The 17,371-nt window shown below is 36.8% G+C and overlaps 4 protein-coding genes across 5 annotated transcripts; 3 read left to right on the forward strand and 1 right to left on the reverse strand.

Annotated features, from left to right (window-relative positions):
* The first annotated feature begins 3,052 nt into the window (after positions 1-3,052).
* LOC147298875 (alpha-L-fucosidase 1-like) lies at positions 3,053-5,682 on the forward strand. Its single transcript, XM_086250095.1, has 3 exons — positions 3,053-3,749; positions 4,296-4,532; positions 4,773-5,682. Exons 1-3 carry the CDS (start codon positions 3,142-3,144, stop codon positions 5,536-5,538), a joined length of 1,611 nt encoding a protein of 536 aa, XP_086106221.1. The 5' UTR covers positions 3,053-3,141; the 3' UTR covers positions 5,539-5,682.
* Positions 5,683-6,729: 1,047 nt separating this feature from the next.
* LOC147298876 (alpha-L-fucosidase 1-like) lies at positions 6,730-9,065 on the forward strand. The gene is made up of 3 exons (XM_086228821.1): positions 6,730-7,133; positions 7,822-8,058; positions 8,303-9,065. Exons 1-3 carry the CDS (start codon positions 6,739-6,741, stop codon positions 9,063-9,065), a joined length of 1,395 nt encoding a protein of 464 aa, XP_086084947.1. The 5' UTR covers positions 6,730-6,738.
* Positions 9,066-9,463: 398 nt separating this feature from the next.
* On the reverse strand, positions 9,464-13,889 carry LOC147298877 (S-adenosyl-L-methionine-dependent methyltransferases superfamily protein). Of its 2 annotated transcripts, none has more exons than XM_086252960.1 (10): positions 13,809-13,889; positions 13,377-13,469; positions 13,026-13,092; positions 12,634-12,699; positions 11,887-11,980; positions 11,630-11,740; positions 10,742-10,842; positions 10,443-10,517; positions 10,251-10,343; positions 9,464-10,037 (listed from the first exon to the last, which is right to left on the reverse strand). In XM_086252960.1, the coding sequence occupies exons 2-10, from the start codon at positions 13,388-13,390 to the stop codon at positions 9,708-9,710; spliced, it is 951 nt and encodes a 316-aa protein (XP_086109086.1). In that variant the 5' UTR covers positions 13,391-13,469; positions 13,809-13,889; the 3' UTR covers positions 9,464-9,707. The 2 variants fall into 2 exon arrangements, with proteins under 2 accessions (XP_086109086.1, XP_086109094.1); XM_086252968.1 differs by having other exon boundaries at positions 13,026-13,106; positions 13,809-13,851.
* A 2,000-nt stretch (positions 13,890-15,889) lies between these two features.
* Positions 15,890-17,120, forward strand: LOC147298878 (replication factor-A carboxy-terminal domain protein). The gene is made up of 3 exons (XM_086238099.1): positions 15,890-16,185; positions 16,334-16,454; positions 16,878-17,120. The coding sequence occupies exons 1-3, from the start codon at positions 15,997-15,999 to the stop codon at positions 17,045-17,047; spliced, it is 480 nt and encodes a 159-aa protein (XP_086094225.1). The 5' UTR covers positions 15,890-15,996; the 3' UTR covers positions 17,048-17,120.
* The last annotated feature ends 251 nt before the right edge of the window (positions 17,121-17,371 follow it).

Raw genomic sequence — 17,371 nt, forward strand, 5'->3', positions numbered from 1 at the left:
TTGAAGTAAACAAACGAAAGAGCTATTAAATATGTTATGATTCACAAACTTGACAAATAAACTAGTCAGCTCAGTTGGTTGAGAGTTGAACCTTGTTATGTGAGGTCCCATGTTCAAATCACAACATAGCCAAAATTCTATATTTTTTTTGAAGATATATATGTCTAAACAGGCTTTGGGCCCATTTTGGGCCGCCCGTTCGGGCCTAGCCCGGCCTGGCCTTCCAAGCCCGATGGGCGGGCCTTGGGCTTGTGTATTAAAGCCCAAGCCCGGCCCGGCCCGGCTTGAAAATCCTATTGGGCTTCTATAATTCAAGCCCGAGCCCGGCCCGAACCCGAAAAATTTGGGCCAGGCTAGCCCGGCCCGGCCCATTGCCGACCCCTACATGGCGGTAGGCCTCACCAAAAAGCCCAAGGCCCGAAGTCCGCCCGGCCCATAAGGCCCGAAGCCTGATTTGGCTCGAAAATTAGGCCGGCCCGGCCCGGCCCGAAAGTCTCTTGGGTTGGGCTTGGGCCATCCCCTTGAAGCCCATGGGCCGCCCGAAGCCCGGCCGGTTTAGGCCGGCCCAAAGCCCGACCCAAAGCCCAATTTGGAAATCATAACATATTTAATAGGTTTTTTGTTTGTTTACTATAATAAATTATTAATATGCTTATTAAGTTATTATATAATACTATAATGTTAGTAAATAGTAATAGTGTAAACTATGTAATACCATAAATAATAAAGTAATAAACTTTTAAAATTATATACAACATTACAAGTATAATAAAATATAAATGTATATGTGTATATACAACTTTTATAATACAAATATAATTAAAGTTATTAAACCACAATCGTCATTTCATTAATTTAACGATCTGAACCGTTTATTTTCTATTTTCATAGTCAAAGATCATCCTTACAAAAAATCGGCTAAATCGGAATTCATCTACCCATTCGATTATCATTAGAAAAACCACGATCGTTCATTAATTCGACCACCGTTACATTTAGAAAAATCACTTTTACATCTTCGATTAAGCTAATTTTTTGCAAGAATTCTCTTTGAGTGGAGAACTAAAACTTGAACGGTTCGGATCGTTGAAAACAAGATCGATATGTGAGCTTCTACATATAAATACACTTGAAGAGTATAATTCTAATAACTTTCCCGTTGAAACCTTATTGTTTTCATAATTATGAAGACCACAACGTGATTTCAACAATCTAACCTGTTCATTTTCTATGTTCATAGTCAAAAATCATCCGTACAAAAAATCGGCTAAATCGAAATTCATCTACCCATTCGATGATCATTAGAAAAACCACGATCGTTCATTAATTTGACCACCATTATGTCACTTTTACATCTCCGATTGAGCTAATTTTTTGCACAAATTATCTTTGAGTGAGAAACTAAAATTTGAACGGTTTGGATCGTTGACAACACAATTGCATCGTTTGTTTATAAAAATATGTAATAAAATATATAATAATACATATGTACATTTATGTTTTATTATAGTTGTAATGTTGTATATAATTTTAAAAGTTTATTATTTATGGTATTACATTATTACTAACATAATAGTATTATATAATAACTTAATAAGCATATTAATAATTTATTGAATTAAATAAACGAAAGAGCTATTAAATATGTTATAATTCACAAACTTGACAAATAAACTAGTCAGCTTAGTTGGTTGAGAATTAAAGCTTGTTATGTGAGGTCTCATGTTCAAATCACAATATAGCCAAAATCTTTTTTTTTTTTTTTGAAGATATATATGTGTCTAAATAGGCTTTGGGCCCATTTTGGGCCGCCCGTTCGGGCCTAGCCCGGCCCGGCCCTCCAAGCCCGCAAGCCAAAGCCCGATGGGGGGGCCTTGGGCTTGTGTATTAAAGCCCAAGCCCGGCCCGGCCTGAAAACCCTATTGAGCTTCTATAATTCAAGCCCGAGCCCGGCCTGAACCCAAAAAATTTGGGCCGGGCTAGCCCGGCCCGGCCCATTGCCGACCCCTACATGGCGGTATCCTTCAACCTTGCTTCAATACATGACTCTCTCTAATTGATGTATAACTTGTCGAAGCACTAAAACAAGGTTGTCTAACTTGTAGTTGTAGTAATCAGACTCTTGAGAGTCATGTAACTTACACGGGATGGATGGACAATTGCTGCTCCCTCCCTTCTAAGCACCACATGGAAACACAGAGAAAGATATTTAAGCCTGGGCCTCTTTAATTGGTACAAGTGGGGGTTGATTATGATTGGCTATGCCCTTATTCATTGTTTTTTAAGAGACCTAAAACAATCGGATCAGGGTCAGGTTGGGCCTCTACTGAGGCAACCACCATAAGCCCACAAAATTCTTTGGGTAGTCAATCCTATGGGCTCCAAATCCGAATTCAAAAGTAGTTGGGTTACTCCTAGGTGTTTCATGTTTGGGTTTGCAAAAAATAAAACTAAAGTAATTTGAGGAGGAAAAAAGGGGAAACGAAGGGTTTTTTATTTTTATTTATTTTTTATATAGGCCAAACAAGGTAAATACAGTTGTAAAATAGGTAAGGTCCTGAAAAACATTTTCCCCAATAACTGAATACGTTTGCCTGTAAATATTGCATATTTGATTCTATCCGTGTATCTATTTTCTTTCTTATAAATTTAGAACTTAGACTTGTATGTTGAATATTTATTTGTTCGGATTTGGGATGCATGGATGATGATTGAATGTTAAGGATTTGTATGCTTAAAGCCTTAAAGTATGTTTAATGTGGGAATATTAAATGTACTATGATTGAACGTTAGGAATGGGCCTAAAAAAGAGTTAAATGTGGGTCTTCCTAAATGTCATACCAACCATGACGGTTTGGTGATGAATTTAGCTCAAAATCCAACCAAACCAAGCAGTGCCCACACTTAACTCCCTAGGCTTGACATTACAAGATTGTAACTCAAAAAAATAAAACGACGTAACAAGTTAACAACCACCTCTTTGCTTTGCTTTGCGATCAATCATGTATTCATGTCAAACCCAAAAAGTAAAAACCAAGCCCACTCATACTCACTATTTTCATCCAATAAATAAAGAATAAATAAATACAAACCATAGACTCAGAAAACTCCGCCTGGGCTCCCATCCAACTACAACCCATCATGAAGAAGAAGAAGGACATCCACAGCACCACTTCTTTTTGTTCCAAGCCAATAACCCAAACACCAAAACTCACTCTTTTACTCTTTCTCTCACTCTCACTCACACCCAGCTTGTCTTTCTCTTCTTCTTCTATATCAGCACCCAAAAAGCCACCTCCTCTTCCCATTTTGCCCCTCCCCTCAGCTCCCCAGCTCCAATGGCAACTTGGGCACATGGCCATGTTCCTCCATTTCGGACCCAACACCTTCACGGACTCGGAGTGGGGCACAGGCCACGTTGACCCTTCAGTCTTCAACCCCACCAAGCTCAACGCCGCTCAGTGGGTCAAGTTCGCCAAAGACTCGGGCTTTTCGCGCGTAATTCTCACCGCAAAGCACCACGATGGGTTCTGCTTGTGGCCCACTGAGTACACCAACTACTCAGTCAGCTCAAGCTCCTGGAGGAATGGTGGTGGTGATGTTGTGGGTGAGCTGGCTATGGCTGCTAGGGACGCAGGTATCGGACTGGGGCTTTACCTTTCGCCGTGGGACCGCCACGAGCCGTCGTATGGGAAGACTTTGGAGTACAATGAGTTCTATATGGGGCAAATGACAGAATTGCTCACAAGGTAATTTTTGGTTGAATTTTGGATGTTCATAGTTTTTGTGAATTGGGGTTTGTTTGATTTTATTCATCCATTCTCTAAGCCTGGTTTAATTGTTTTGTTTAGTTCTGATCAATATTGCATCTGTGAATAATGTTCTGCATTGGGTATATTGAATTGTCTGCATTTTTGTTCATTTGGGTTTAGCATTCTTGTTTCATGTGAATCATGTTATGTTATGGATTTCAAGTGTCATGTGCTTTTATGAGTTATCTACAATTTTCGGTTTTCTGCCTGATAGGGTTGTGTTTTAGAATTTCATCTTCTGTATAATTCATTCATTTGTGTGCTCTCTTGAATTGAGTTGATTGGTCTTTTGTCACATTATTGACTATAGTTGTAGAGGCTTTGTTTCCATATCAAGGTTTATATTTTAATTCATATGTCTTGGTTCAACTTTGCTGATTCTGCTTCTTAGAGAATTCCTATAATTTTTTGCTTCTTTGATTTATGATGGATTCCATGGAGAGATATTCAAAAACTTGGAGTGGTTTTTACATATTGGAACAGGTATGGGGATATCAAGGAGGTGTGGTTGGATGGTGCAAAGGGGGACGGGGAGAAGGACATGGAATATTTCTTTGACTCTTGGTTCAGTCTCATTCATCAACACCAGCCTGGGGCTGTCATTTTCTCTGATGCTGGTCCTGACACCAGGTGGGTTGGGGATGAAGCTGGTATTGCTGGGTCTACTTGCTGGTCTCTTTTCAATCGGAGTTCTGCCGAGATTGGTGACACTGATTCCCAGTGAGTTCACTTTTCTACCTTCCATTAGTTTTTGTGTGTATATGTATACATGCATATAAAAAACACACACATTTGTTTATCTACAGTGGTGTCCTATGTGCTTCAAGAACACCATGACACATGACAAAATAAGAGGATAGAAAGGAACCTGTGAGCAGAGGCTTCCTTTTTATGCTCTATCTTCTCCTCTCCCAAGTATTAAAGAATGCTATGAGTTAATATGATCGACATATTTAACAGATATTCAAGGGGAGGAGACCCAGTTGGTCATGATTGGGTACCAGCTGAGTGTGATGTCTCAATTAGGCCTGGTTGGTTTTGGCATTCATCAGAAGTTCCAAAATCTGCAAGGACTCTTCTTGACATATACTACAAGTCAGTAGGCAGAAATTGTCTCTTGTTACTAAATGTACCCCCAAACTCTTCAGGTCTCATATCCGCGGAAGATGTTCAAGTGCTTCAAGAGTTCAGTGAACTCCGGAGGTCCATATTCTCGCATAATCTGGCTATGAACGCCCTTATCAGCGCAAGCTGTACACGAGGAGGAACTAACAATTCTTGGTTCAATACTTCTAATGTCCTTGAAGAAGGCATTCATTCCTATTGGGCACCTGAGGAGAATCGGTCTGATTGGGTTTTATACTTGAACCTCCAAGAACTAATATCATTCAACATTCTGCAAGTTCAAGAGCCAATTCACATGGGGCAGCGGATTATCAAGTTCCACCTTGAAATCATGAATGGAGAGGGGGAGTGGAATGAAGTAACTAATGGCACCACAGTGGGATATCAGAGGCTTCTGCAATTTCCAACAGTTAAATCTCACTACTTGAGGTTTGTTATTGATGAGTCCAGAGCAGATCCACTTATTGCCTACCTGGGAATCTATATGGATCAATTTTCTATTTTGAGCAACGTATCTCATACAACCTCACAAACAAGCATCAATGGTAGTCAAGTTCTTCACCATTTTGGATTCAACCATTCTCAAATTGCTGTGGCATAGCCGCATAGCGTTGTATATTTCCAATTGCATGTAAATCTTTAGACACTTTCATATTCATTGTTTCATGTGTAATTTTATTATGAATATAAAATTCATTGTCAAAATACTCATATTTTGAATGTTACGTATTTTTTTCCTACATAATTTGATATTGATCATGAGTCTTGTTTGGTAAATATGGAGAAATGTTTTTCAAAAATACAAATTTTATGTAAAACACACATGTAGATTTAAAATTTGGAACTAAGAGAAAAGAAATGGCATGACATTAGTGAAGGCTGATAACTTCAGTGGTTGTGAATGAACAATACTTTATTTCTAGTGCTGTTGGAGGAGCTCCTCCAACCCCCTCTTACAAAAGCACATGCTTTTGTAGTTTTCCATGTATGAATTAATTTTTGGGCAGTATTTGAGTACTCAAAAATGAGTACAAATTTGTTCTCATAATCAATCATATAAGTTCATATAGAATTCACCACAAGAGAGCAGGTAGTGGGCCCCATCATAAGCTCATGTGATTGGTTGTAAGGACAAGCTATATTCATTTATGAGTATTCAAGCATTTTCCTTAATTTTTTACTTATGTGAACTATAAAGACTAAAAATGACATGCTTTTGTGAGAGCCTCCTTTTACATAAGCAGGTCATTTATTAGTTAATTTTACTTCAGAAATATTGATTAAAGCGAGAAACTTTTCTTGTAATCTAAAACTGTAGATTTATTTTTAAATTGAGTTCAACAATTCATCATACAATCAAGAAAAATCAACTATTCATTTTGTTTAAATGAATTTTAATAGATAGGATTCTACTAGAAAAAGGAAAAAGAAACTAAAAATTGGAGAATCCAACTCCATTAAAAAAAATCAGACCAAAGAAAAAAAACACTCCGTTAGAAAACTATACTTATGTAATAGTCACATACATAATAAGAATTGGAGAGAAAAAATCTGTCACTAACTATATATGGCGAAGAACATGCACAACACCACCTCTCACTCTCATTCTCACAACCCAGCAACCCATACACCAAAACTCACAAATCCCATTTCACAGTTTACCCTTTTGATCCTTCTCTCACTCTCACTCACACCATTGTCTCTCTCTTCTTCTTCTTCTTCCCCAACACTCAAAAAGCCACCTCCTCTTCCCATTTTACCCCTCCCCTCAGCTCCTCAGCTCCAATGGCAACTTGGGAACATGGCCATGTTCCTCCATTTCGGACCCAACACCTTCACAGACTCAGAGTGGGGAACAGGCCACGTTGACCCTTCAGTCTTCAATCCCACCAAGCTCAATGCCACTCAGTGGGTCAGAGTGGCCAAAGACTCAGGCTTTTCACGTGTAATTCTCACTGCAAAACACCATGATGGGTTCTGCTTGTGGCCCACTAAGTACACCAACTACTCTGCGAGCTCCAGCCCCTGGAAAGGTGGTGGTGGTGATGTTGTTCGTGAGCTGGCTATGGCTGCTAGGGACGCAGGCATTGGATTGGGGCTATACCTTTCGCCATGGGACCGCCACGAGTCGTCGTATGGGAAGACTGTGGAGTATAACGAGTTCTATATGAAGCAAATGACAGAATTGCTCACAAGGTGAAATTGTTGAATGCTTTTATGAGTCATCTGCAATTTTTCTGCTAATTGGAGATTCTGAGTTTTTCATGCCTATTCATTCATGTGCTCTCTTGAATTGAGTTGATTTGTGTTTTGCCACATTATTGATTACAAGTTGGAATTATTTGCACTTACACTTGCTGAGATTCATCGTTTTTTTACATACACCCTATGAGATTTTAAAAATTACACATACACCCCTGAGATTTCAAAACTGTTACATATAACTCCCTCAAGAGAAAACAATAAATAAACAAAGAAGAAGATATTTGTATCGAGCTTGAACCTTACATCTTGAGTAATCTTGTTAGGCCATTCAACTCCTTAGCATGCCTTTTTGCATATCTTCTCATCATTTTTCGTCTCACTGTAGGGAGTTATGTGCAACAGTTTTGAAATCTCAATAGGTGTATGTTTAATTTTTGAAACCCCAGAGAGTATGTGAAAAGACGATAAACCTCAGGGACTGTAAGTGTAAATAATTTCTACAAGTTGTTGGATTTGATGATTGTTTTCACTGCTTGTTGAGGCAGTGATTGTTTTCAATGTGATGAATAAACCCTATAATGTTCATATGTTTTGGTTCAACTTGGCTAGTTCTGCTCTTTACAGCTTTAGAGAATTTTTATGGCTTTCTGCTGCTTTCATATTTCATAAATTGGACCAGGTATGGAGATATCAAGGAGGTGTGGTTGGATGGTGCAAAAGGGGAGGGGGAGAAGGACATGGAGTATTTCTTTGATTCTTGGTTCAGTCTCATTCATAAACACCAGCCTGGAGCGGTCATTTTCTCTGATGCTGGTCCTGACATCAGGTGGATTGGGGATGAAGATGGTGTTGCTGGGTCTACTTGCTGGTCTCTTTTCAATCGAAGTGCTGCCAAGATTGGTCGCACTGATCCCCAGTGAGTTCACTTTTCTAACTTCCATAACATTTTCTGTGTTATCTAGCTGTTGGATGCTGTATATAAATAAATGTTCTTTTACTACATGCTATATTGCCAAACTATCAATAACTTACACAAGTCGTTGAGAAAACTACAGGAAAAAATGGAACCTTTGAGCACAGGCTTCCTTTTTATGCACTCTCTTTTCCTCTCTAAAGTATCAAACAAAGCTATGAGTTAATATGATGGGCATATCTAACAGATATTCAAGAGAAGGAGACCCAGTTGGTCATGATTGGGTACCAGCTGAGTGTGATGTCTCAATCAGGCCCGGTTGGTTTTGGCATTCATCAGAAGTTCCAAAATCTGCAAGGACTCTTCTAGACATATACTACAAATCAGTTGGCAGAAACTGTCTATTGTTACTAAATGTACCCCCAAACTCTTCAGGCCTCATATCAACAGAAGATGTTCAAGTGCTTCAAGAATTCAGCAAGCTCCGTAGGTCCATATTCTCACACAATCTGGCTATGAATGCCATTGTCAATGCAAGCAGTACAAGAGGAAGCACTAATAATTCTAGGTTCAACCCCTCTAATGTCCTTCAAGAAGGTATTTATTCCTATTGGGCCTCTCAGGAGAATCAATCCAATTGGGTTTTGAATTTGAACCTTAAAAAAGTTGTATCATTCAATGTTCTTCAAGTTCAAGAGCCAATTCACATGGGACAGAGGGTTATTGGGTTCCACCTTGAGATCCTGAATGAAAAGGGGGAGTGGCATGTAGTAACTAATGGCACCACAGTGGGATATCAGAGGCTTTTGCAAATTCCAACAGTCAAATCTCAGTACTTGAGGTTTGTTATTAACAAGTCCCGAGCAGACCCACTTATTTCCCATCTGGGATTATATATGGATCACTTTTCCAATTTCAGCAAAATTAATACACCCTCACAAATACGCTTCAATAGCAGTCAAGTTTTTCACCATATGGAATTCAACAATTCTCAAGTTGCTGTAACTTAGTGTTATTATATTTCCATTGCATGTAACCATATACTATCAAATTCATTGTTCTCTTTTTGCCCTTTTTGGATAAATAAATATTCATTGTTGAAATACTTCTAATATGCAATGGCCAAAAAAATACTTCAAATATGCAATATTACATTTTTTTTTCCCCAAATTCCTATATCCTACTCACACCTCCAAGTGTGAAATCATACATCCTAGTTGATATTGTAGCTAGTTTTTCCCAATCACTTTAATTTGATTTGTCAATGCTAGGTTTTCCTGCTCATATTTCAGACTCAATGACCATGAAAAGTTGTTGACTTTTACACATAAGAAACATCTTTATATTCTGAATAAAGTCCTCAAGTTATCAAATCAAATGCACTTCAAAATTAAAAATAAGGAATCCATGAAGATAATTAGTGATCGCTTTATATATAAAACACAACATATACATCAAGACTCTTTGGAGAATGGCATTCCACAAAAACTGAAGGAAGCCGTTCTATTTTTAACTAATGAACATTATGTCTTGATATCTCAAGAGCGAACAATAAAGCAAGAAACTAGAATACTAGATAAGTAGACACAACCTGGAAACCAAGTAAGCAACATGATGGCACAAGATAAAATAAAAAAGACCAAACCTGAAAATTAAGTAATTTTGATATCATGCAGAAGCCGTGCAGCCATTGAGCCATATCTTCTAGCTTCCCAATCAGTAAGTTTACCATTCTGAGGTATTGTCACCGACTCACCATCCTCCTTGACCTTTTCAACAAGAGTATCATTTTCGCCATTGTCCTTGCTTGTCTCGACTTCAACAACTTCCTGATCAATTTCCTTAACAGAATTTTCTGCACTTGTCTCCACTTCATCAACTTTCTCATCAATCACCTCAACTTCGTTTTCTGCAGACCCCACTGGAGGCTTTAATGTCATAATGAAAAGTTGTATACTTGGATGTTGGTAGGTACTGTCCATCTGCAAGGGTTTGAGAAAAAAACAATCTTGTATTTAGTAAAATTAACAATTCAATCCATATACTACCATGCAATCAACAGTCCATAGCTATTATTATGATATTAACTGCATGTCATAGGAACCTGGAAAATCACTTCCAAACCTCATGCAAAAAATATAAATACCAACAAGTATTTGAATTTAATATATTGCATTAACAGAACTAAGCTGTACCTTAGAATTTGGAACAATTTTAACCTCAAAGTTTCTTTTCCACATTTGAAGCATTTGCTCGTGGACACTTGTAGAACGAATCTCATACCCCATCTTCCCAAAAGTGAAACAAACCAATGCATCAATTACAAATTTTTACAGGAAAAAAAAAAAAAAAAAACCCACAAAATGAAAACCTATGAGGTATCATACCACAATTGTAGTTTTAGGCCCTGATAATGCAAATATTGTCTGCAATAGTAGCTCTAAAAGATCTTCTTTATAAACCTTGAATCAAAGGAAGTCAGAAATTGATCAGCTCAGATGAAATGGTAATTTGGTACCAACTATAATGTTAAAAAGACTATAACATCATACAGATGACATTGAAGGAACTCAATGTGCATATTTGTTTGTGTCATCCCATAGTAGTAATTAATTGTCAATGTAGGCCCTGAAATTACTGAAGAAACTCAATTTTAAAATTTTCAGCTGAAACTCAATGAACTTACAACATCAGTGCCAATGATGAAGTCAAATGGGGGATCAACAGCTCTTATATGATCATCATTTCCCCAGCTCAACTCTGCTACCTGGACCGAACCAAATGAGTCTGCAGAGAACATAAGTTTCATGAGTGGTTTGGTCATACTAACATTTCTTGTTAAATTCAGTTTCTTATACTCAAAAACTGAAAGAATCGATACAAATAAAAGACTTTTAAACAGCCTAAACAGAACTGACTGACCAAAAATAAAATCCTATCTACACCTTATTCATTCTTAGCATACAAATATGTATGTCAGCCTAACCCTAACACAGCTTCTCACTCATTCTCAATCTATCTCTCTTCCTCCCTATTAAAAAATAAAAAATAAAAAAGGCTCACAAGCGCAGATGCAAGCGAGATCCAATTAATAGGTGAATAAGGTCCAATCTCATCTCATCCATCCCTGCCTACTAGATGCAAGATTCAACATCTCGGTAAACTAAGAAGAAAACTAATCCAACCCAACCTCTCTTCAATCTGGTATCAGTTTTTCATAGTGATCGGTAATAGAAAATAGATCAACCTCATTACAGTGCTTGATTTCATTGAAATCTAGTCAAAACGACCAATGCTCACCCTAATTTTTGTGGAAGATATGAGTACTACACCTACCCAAATTCTATGATGACATTATTGGGTGCTCCAAGTAACGCTCTCTGTCTGACAGCTAAATAATTTAGTAATTATTAGAATCATCATCAATCAACATCCAAATTATAGTCAAGCAAAGTTACAACAATATATGTATATATATCACACACACATTATGGTTCTGCCATTGAGCATATGGGGAGTAATACATGCACATGGTATTGAAAATTGTTTCAAGAGATTCAAAGAAAACCAGAACCAGAATTCATCTGCGTGATCCTTGAAGTATTCCGCTCAACATTTCTCATTAGCAATGGCAAAACTTCCACTTGATCTGTCATAACTACATCACACCCCAGCAATGCCATGCCTGAATGAGAAAAATGAGATAAGACTAGGAAGTAGGAACATAGTATCTGAGAAAGCAAGGTAAACTAGACCCATCTCAAGCAGGAAAAGTATTAAAGGCCATATAGATTAACTCCAATAAGAATTCAACAGAGAAAGGAAACTCACCAAACCCAGCTACTCCACAACCTGCTCCAAGTTCAATGACACGCTTTCCTTTAAGTTTAGATGGGGAGAACCTTCCCCTTCTGCAATTCTTTTCCTGGAAAAACCAAGAAAGTCACATGTAGATTTCTAAACAAAAAACTCTACAAAAAATGTAAAGTATGAACACAATCTGCACTGGAAAGTGCTGGCAACAACAGAAAGGAAAAGGTCCATGTAGCTGCTGTGCCTGCTCCCTTCTTAGTCAATGGGGCCACAGGTTCGGCATCTAAACCTCTTCCGATTAAACGATGTAAAACGTAAATGTAGAGTCCTTTGCCCCCAAAAGGAATGAATCAGATATCCTTTTTAATTCTTAGGAACAAAAAATAAGTTAAATAGTAACTGCACAAAAATGATTGTTGCAGTTTTGTATCACTGTATATTAGTTTTCAAATTTACAACAAATTGTCTAATGGGAAGATCAATCTGAGACTTCTATGTCCTAAACATCCTGCCTTCTTTTCTGTTCCCTTGATCCAATTCAGATTCATCAATGCATAATCACATCTAGATTCTATATAAGGATGAGTACAGCCTTGCTGTTCCTTCCATATCCAAATAATGCATTCAACTGGGCCCAAACAAAGTTTAAACCCAATCATAATAAGTCACCTACATACATCATATCCCCAGTGTAGAGTTAACAACATGTGGAAGCTAAAAAATGGGAACTTTACAAGAGTATCTTGGGGAGATAACAGTCATTACCAGAAACTTGGCAAATACCAGTGATGCGTCCCAAACAGTAGTTCCTAAATGCTTTGAATTGGGATCCTACGGAAAATGATAAAAACTAGCCACTGTCAGGGAAGAAGTTATTAAGATAGATGCGATGACGAAAGAACTATTGTAGTTGATAATGGATAACTCATGCAACAGATATAGGATACCTACATGCTATGGTATGCAATACACATGTAGATGGTAGATCGGTAAAAATAATCATACAGAAAAGTAAACAGAAAAACAGTTGTACGCATAAAAGTAAACAATAAACATATAGATGGTAGATCTCTATAATATCTGATTCTAAAGATCTTCCTTACCATGATAACAATCCCAAAAACAGAAACAAACAACAAAAAAGAAACAGAAAAAACCTGAGCGAACTGTAAGTCATGGCCCAAAACTTCTAAATTCATATTAAATGTAGTCGGCGAGTTTAACCTGAAACAGAAAATCTGAACAGTTTTAACAAACAATTCTTTAAAAAAAGGAAAACTATTAGCTCTTCGGATATATAGACAATATAGTACATATATATATATATATATATTGGAAAATGGGAATAGAGAAATCATATCAAAGAGACTGCCCAGGTAATTCAATCTTCAAACTGAATAAGCCTTTTTTTTTTTTTTTTTTCTCTATAATAATTTAATAAACCTTACAATTTGAAAACTAGACATAAGTAAGTAAAAGAATTAGAAAGTAAAGAATGCCCATAATACCTGTCAGCTTCCATTTGATTGCTATAATACTCCTCAAGAAAATTGATATTTCCAGAGCTGAACTCAACTCAATAAGCCAACTGAAGTACCACCCTATAAAAAAGTATTTAAAAACAAAAAACAAAAAATGAGCTTCAAGTGTAAATAAGTGAGAATATGTGCTCTCCCCAAGCAGCAAGAAGCTTTCTCTAAAGGAAAAAAATAATAAAAATTTAATCACTTCTTTTTTGGTACAAAAACTTAATCACTTTTAGCTGTAATTAGAGAGTGTGATATGTTAATTCAAATGTCAATATATTAGGCAAAATGTCATTAATGCTATATTTGATTATTCTAGAAATCTTTTTATTTTGCACCTCAGGACCCAGAAAGAGAAGAGCAAATTTAAAGTAGAAGTGAAGAAAAATAAAAATTGACGGAGGAAGTGCTTACCTGAAACTGAAATGGGCGATCTTTTACAGCAAACACAGTTCGCACTTTGCAGTGTTCAATGCCTTCGAAACTCTGTATTTCTGAAGAGACCTTATGTATAAATGAACCGAATTGATAATGCCAAGGCCATTTTTGATAGTCCAGGCAGCCCAAGTGCGGCCTTGTACACAAATTTAGGGAGGCTTTTTTTTAAAAAAAAACCATGATGGGCTCTTTTTTTGGGCCGGAGACCGTGGGCATGGATTGCATATTGCAAGCCAACTCAAATATGGGAGAAAATTTTATCACCAAAAAAAAAAATATGGGAGAAATTTTAAAAAGGGCAAACTGCAATTTAGTACCTCAAGTTTGCCCTTTTTTTTAAAATAATTTCTTTGTATTTTATTTTTACTTTTAAAAGTTTCTTATAATTTATTTGTCCACGTGGCTTTTTCTAACAAACTATATTTATGTCAGCAATGCGCCACGTCAGCATTTAACAACCCTCATGACGGAAGATCTAATGGAGATATGTATTTTCCAAAAAATCAAAGTTGAGGTATGCGAAAATTGAAATTTAAACTAGGGGTACCAAGTTGTAAAAGGAGGTAAAGTTGAAGTACTAAATTGCAGTTTACCCTTTTAAAAATTATAGTAAATGTTAAAATATTATCCTCCATAGTTTGAAATGTTAGAAAAAAAATTATGTTTTAGACCATTTTCAAACCAATCATGTTTTAAGTTGAGTTTTGGAAGGCTACTTATGAGCATTTGAACATTGGTGTAACTATTGCTTAATTACATTCTTATTTTAGTATAACTTTGAAGTGTAATTGTTTGTCAATAACATAGAGCATTGCTCCATAAAAAAATTGTATTTGTCGAGTTAAAAATGGACTAAGTTGTGCTTTTTCTTAAAGGTTGATTTTTTTTGTCAATCAACCTCATTCAATCTTACTTAAGAATCCCAAAAGAGAGAAAAAAACCAAAAGTTTTGTCTGTGGTGGTCTTGGTATCTCGGTCACCGCAGGCTAGCGATTTGGAAGTCTTTGTTTGAAGAGTCCCTTTTATGATTTTAGAGAGAACTTATCTATAAACTCTATTTTTGTTATGGAGTCCCTTTATTGATCTTAGAGAGGATTTGTCTAGGTTTCATCATAAACTCTAGTTTTTCTAAGCCTCGCAACAGCTATGGTTATGTCTTAATCTACTCCTATATCACATTTCGTAGCCTTGATGCGAGAATGAATAAATGTTCACGGATAGAGAGCAAATTGACAAGGAGCCTATTTTGGTTTTCCATATTGAATCAAGAATGATTGCGGTTCAATTGAGGAAACTACGTTCATCATTGATGAAGGGTTCTTGTTTTGGATTTCTTAGTAGTCAAACAGTGCGTGCAATTTGTTGTAGGTGTGAGTTATTTGTCTCTATCATGGAGTCATCCCATCTTCAAGCGTTATCAATGATCAATCATTCGGCGGAATATTGGGTCCCAACATGAAACGTAGTTGAAGCGTTAAATAAAGCTTGCTTGTCGGTGGAATGTACCCTTGCGGAGGAGGTCAAATCATTGTTGGCTCAAGCCAATCTCTCAGGTTTTTTTATTAGCCAAGAGAATGTAATATGATTGCTTACTTTTTGTTGAATGAACATGGTATGTTCTTTTGGTTACAAATTAGCCTTGCATGGCTTATGAATTGTATTCAGTATGAGTATCTTATATATTCAATATGGGGTGAGATCGAGGCTTCTGCAATATGTGTCCTCCTTTTTTCTTTTTTAATTCTAGTTTTTTAGATGTGAAATGACCTAAAATTGTCCCTCATTATTTTAAGAAAAATAGTTATCTAAAGTGGCGATTTTACTCTTAAAAATTGATCACGTGTGTTTATGTGGTCAATTTTAACACAAAAATTATAACAAAGTTGACGAAATATCCATATTTGACCTAAAATAAAAATTTTAATTCCCAAGTTCAATCCTCCCTTCACCTAACTCAAAAGAAAAAAATGAAAGTTTTAATTCTACACAATGTCACATCCAAACTTGCAACATAAGGCCATTTTTGCTAAAATTTTCCCCCAAAAAAAAAAAAAAAAGCAAAATTTTAGTTATTTTTTAAAGTTTTCTCATTTTCCTTGAACTTCATTTTGAGAAAAGAAGGAAGCGAGGATTGAAGAGAACCCTGTGTCAGCAGGCAGAAGCCATGGAAACAAATAAGCCAACAACGATGATGTGCACAGTGCTTGCCATGGATCACACCGGCTTCTCTTACAGAGTCTGCTCCATCTGCGAGAGGACTCTCCCTGACAACCCCACTTCTCTTTGTAAACACTGCAACTTCAATGCCTTCGACCCTCGCTTCTCACGCTCCAAACGCCTCTTTCGCCTTCTTGTAAGCACTGCTTCTTCAATTTTTAAACTTCTCTTTACCCTTTTCTTGGAAACCTGTTTGCTCATTTCAATTGGGCTTTTCAAGAATTTGCCTTTCAAGCTCTCTTTTAATGCAATTCTTTTTGGGTTTCATTGGGTTGCTTTGGCAGATGTCAATAGCTTCAGATACAAAGGTGTTCACGGTGATATGCTTTGATAGGGCAGCTAAGGTTCTGTTTGGTTGCTCTGCTGATGAGTTTTTTGACTTCGCCAAACTTCACCCTTTTGCTGGTAATCTTCTTTCCCACCTCAATTTTCATTCTCATATAACTCATTTACATTGGAAATGTGAATCATTGTGTGTACTAGTATAACTAGCCCTCCAACCTCAGCCTTAATGTTCTCATTTCATGCTTTCCTGTTCAAGTGCAAATATGTTATGCTTCTTTGGAGTTCTAGGAGATGTAGTTAAATCTTCTGTATATACAAATTAAAGCAATTTTTTTCAGCAACCATAGCCTACTTTCTTTCTTTTTTTTCTTTCTCAGTTTTATTGTATTTCCATGAATGATTTCTTATTGTCATCTCCGAGCAATTTTCCTTTTGGTCATTGGCAATAATACAGCATATTACCATGGGCATACTAATGAGTTCAGGTTGTTGGTTTGCTCCATTTTTTACCTACTTTTTCTGGTTTTGGGATATTTTATACAGCTGTTAACGCTAGCAAAATTCTGGAGGGAGAGATGTTTAAAATGACACTATCCAAACCAAAGAATGCGAATGCACAACAACTGCGAGCGGTTCAAGTTATTCCATTGAGGTCTGGTTTTCAGCCGGCAATTGTGACCTTAAGGCAATTGTATGGAGTAAGAAGCTCTTAATGTTCTTTTCATCTACTGTATGCTATGTACTTGCAACTACTATTGATTTGCTTTTGTTATTTTCTTATCATTATATTTTTTTTGACCACTTATCATTAGTTTATATATTCGGGAATTGCAGTGATTTCCAAATTCCAATGTACTCAATCCATTTTTTATCACTTAAATTTCGCAGATGTTAATGCCCCCAAATCCCAGTTGGTACTTTGATTGGTTGCATTTGTACTACGAAAAGTTACCCTATTTTTTTGACCAGTACCTATTTTGTCTAACAATGATGCTGAAAATGCCTGGCCTTTTTTTTTATAGCTTTTAAAAGAATTA

Source organism: Dryas octopetala, chromosome 1, assembly GCF_963921425.1.
Source record: "Dryas octopetala chromosome 1, drDryOcto1.1, whole genome shotgun sequence".
Taxonomy (NCBI): Eukaryota; Viridiplantae; Streptophyta; class Magnoliopsida; order Rosales; family Rosaceae; genus Dryas; species Dryas octopetala.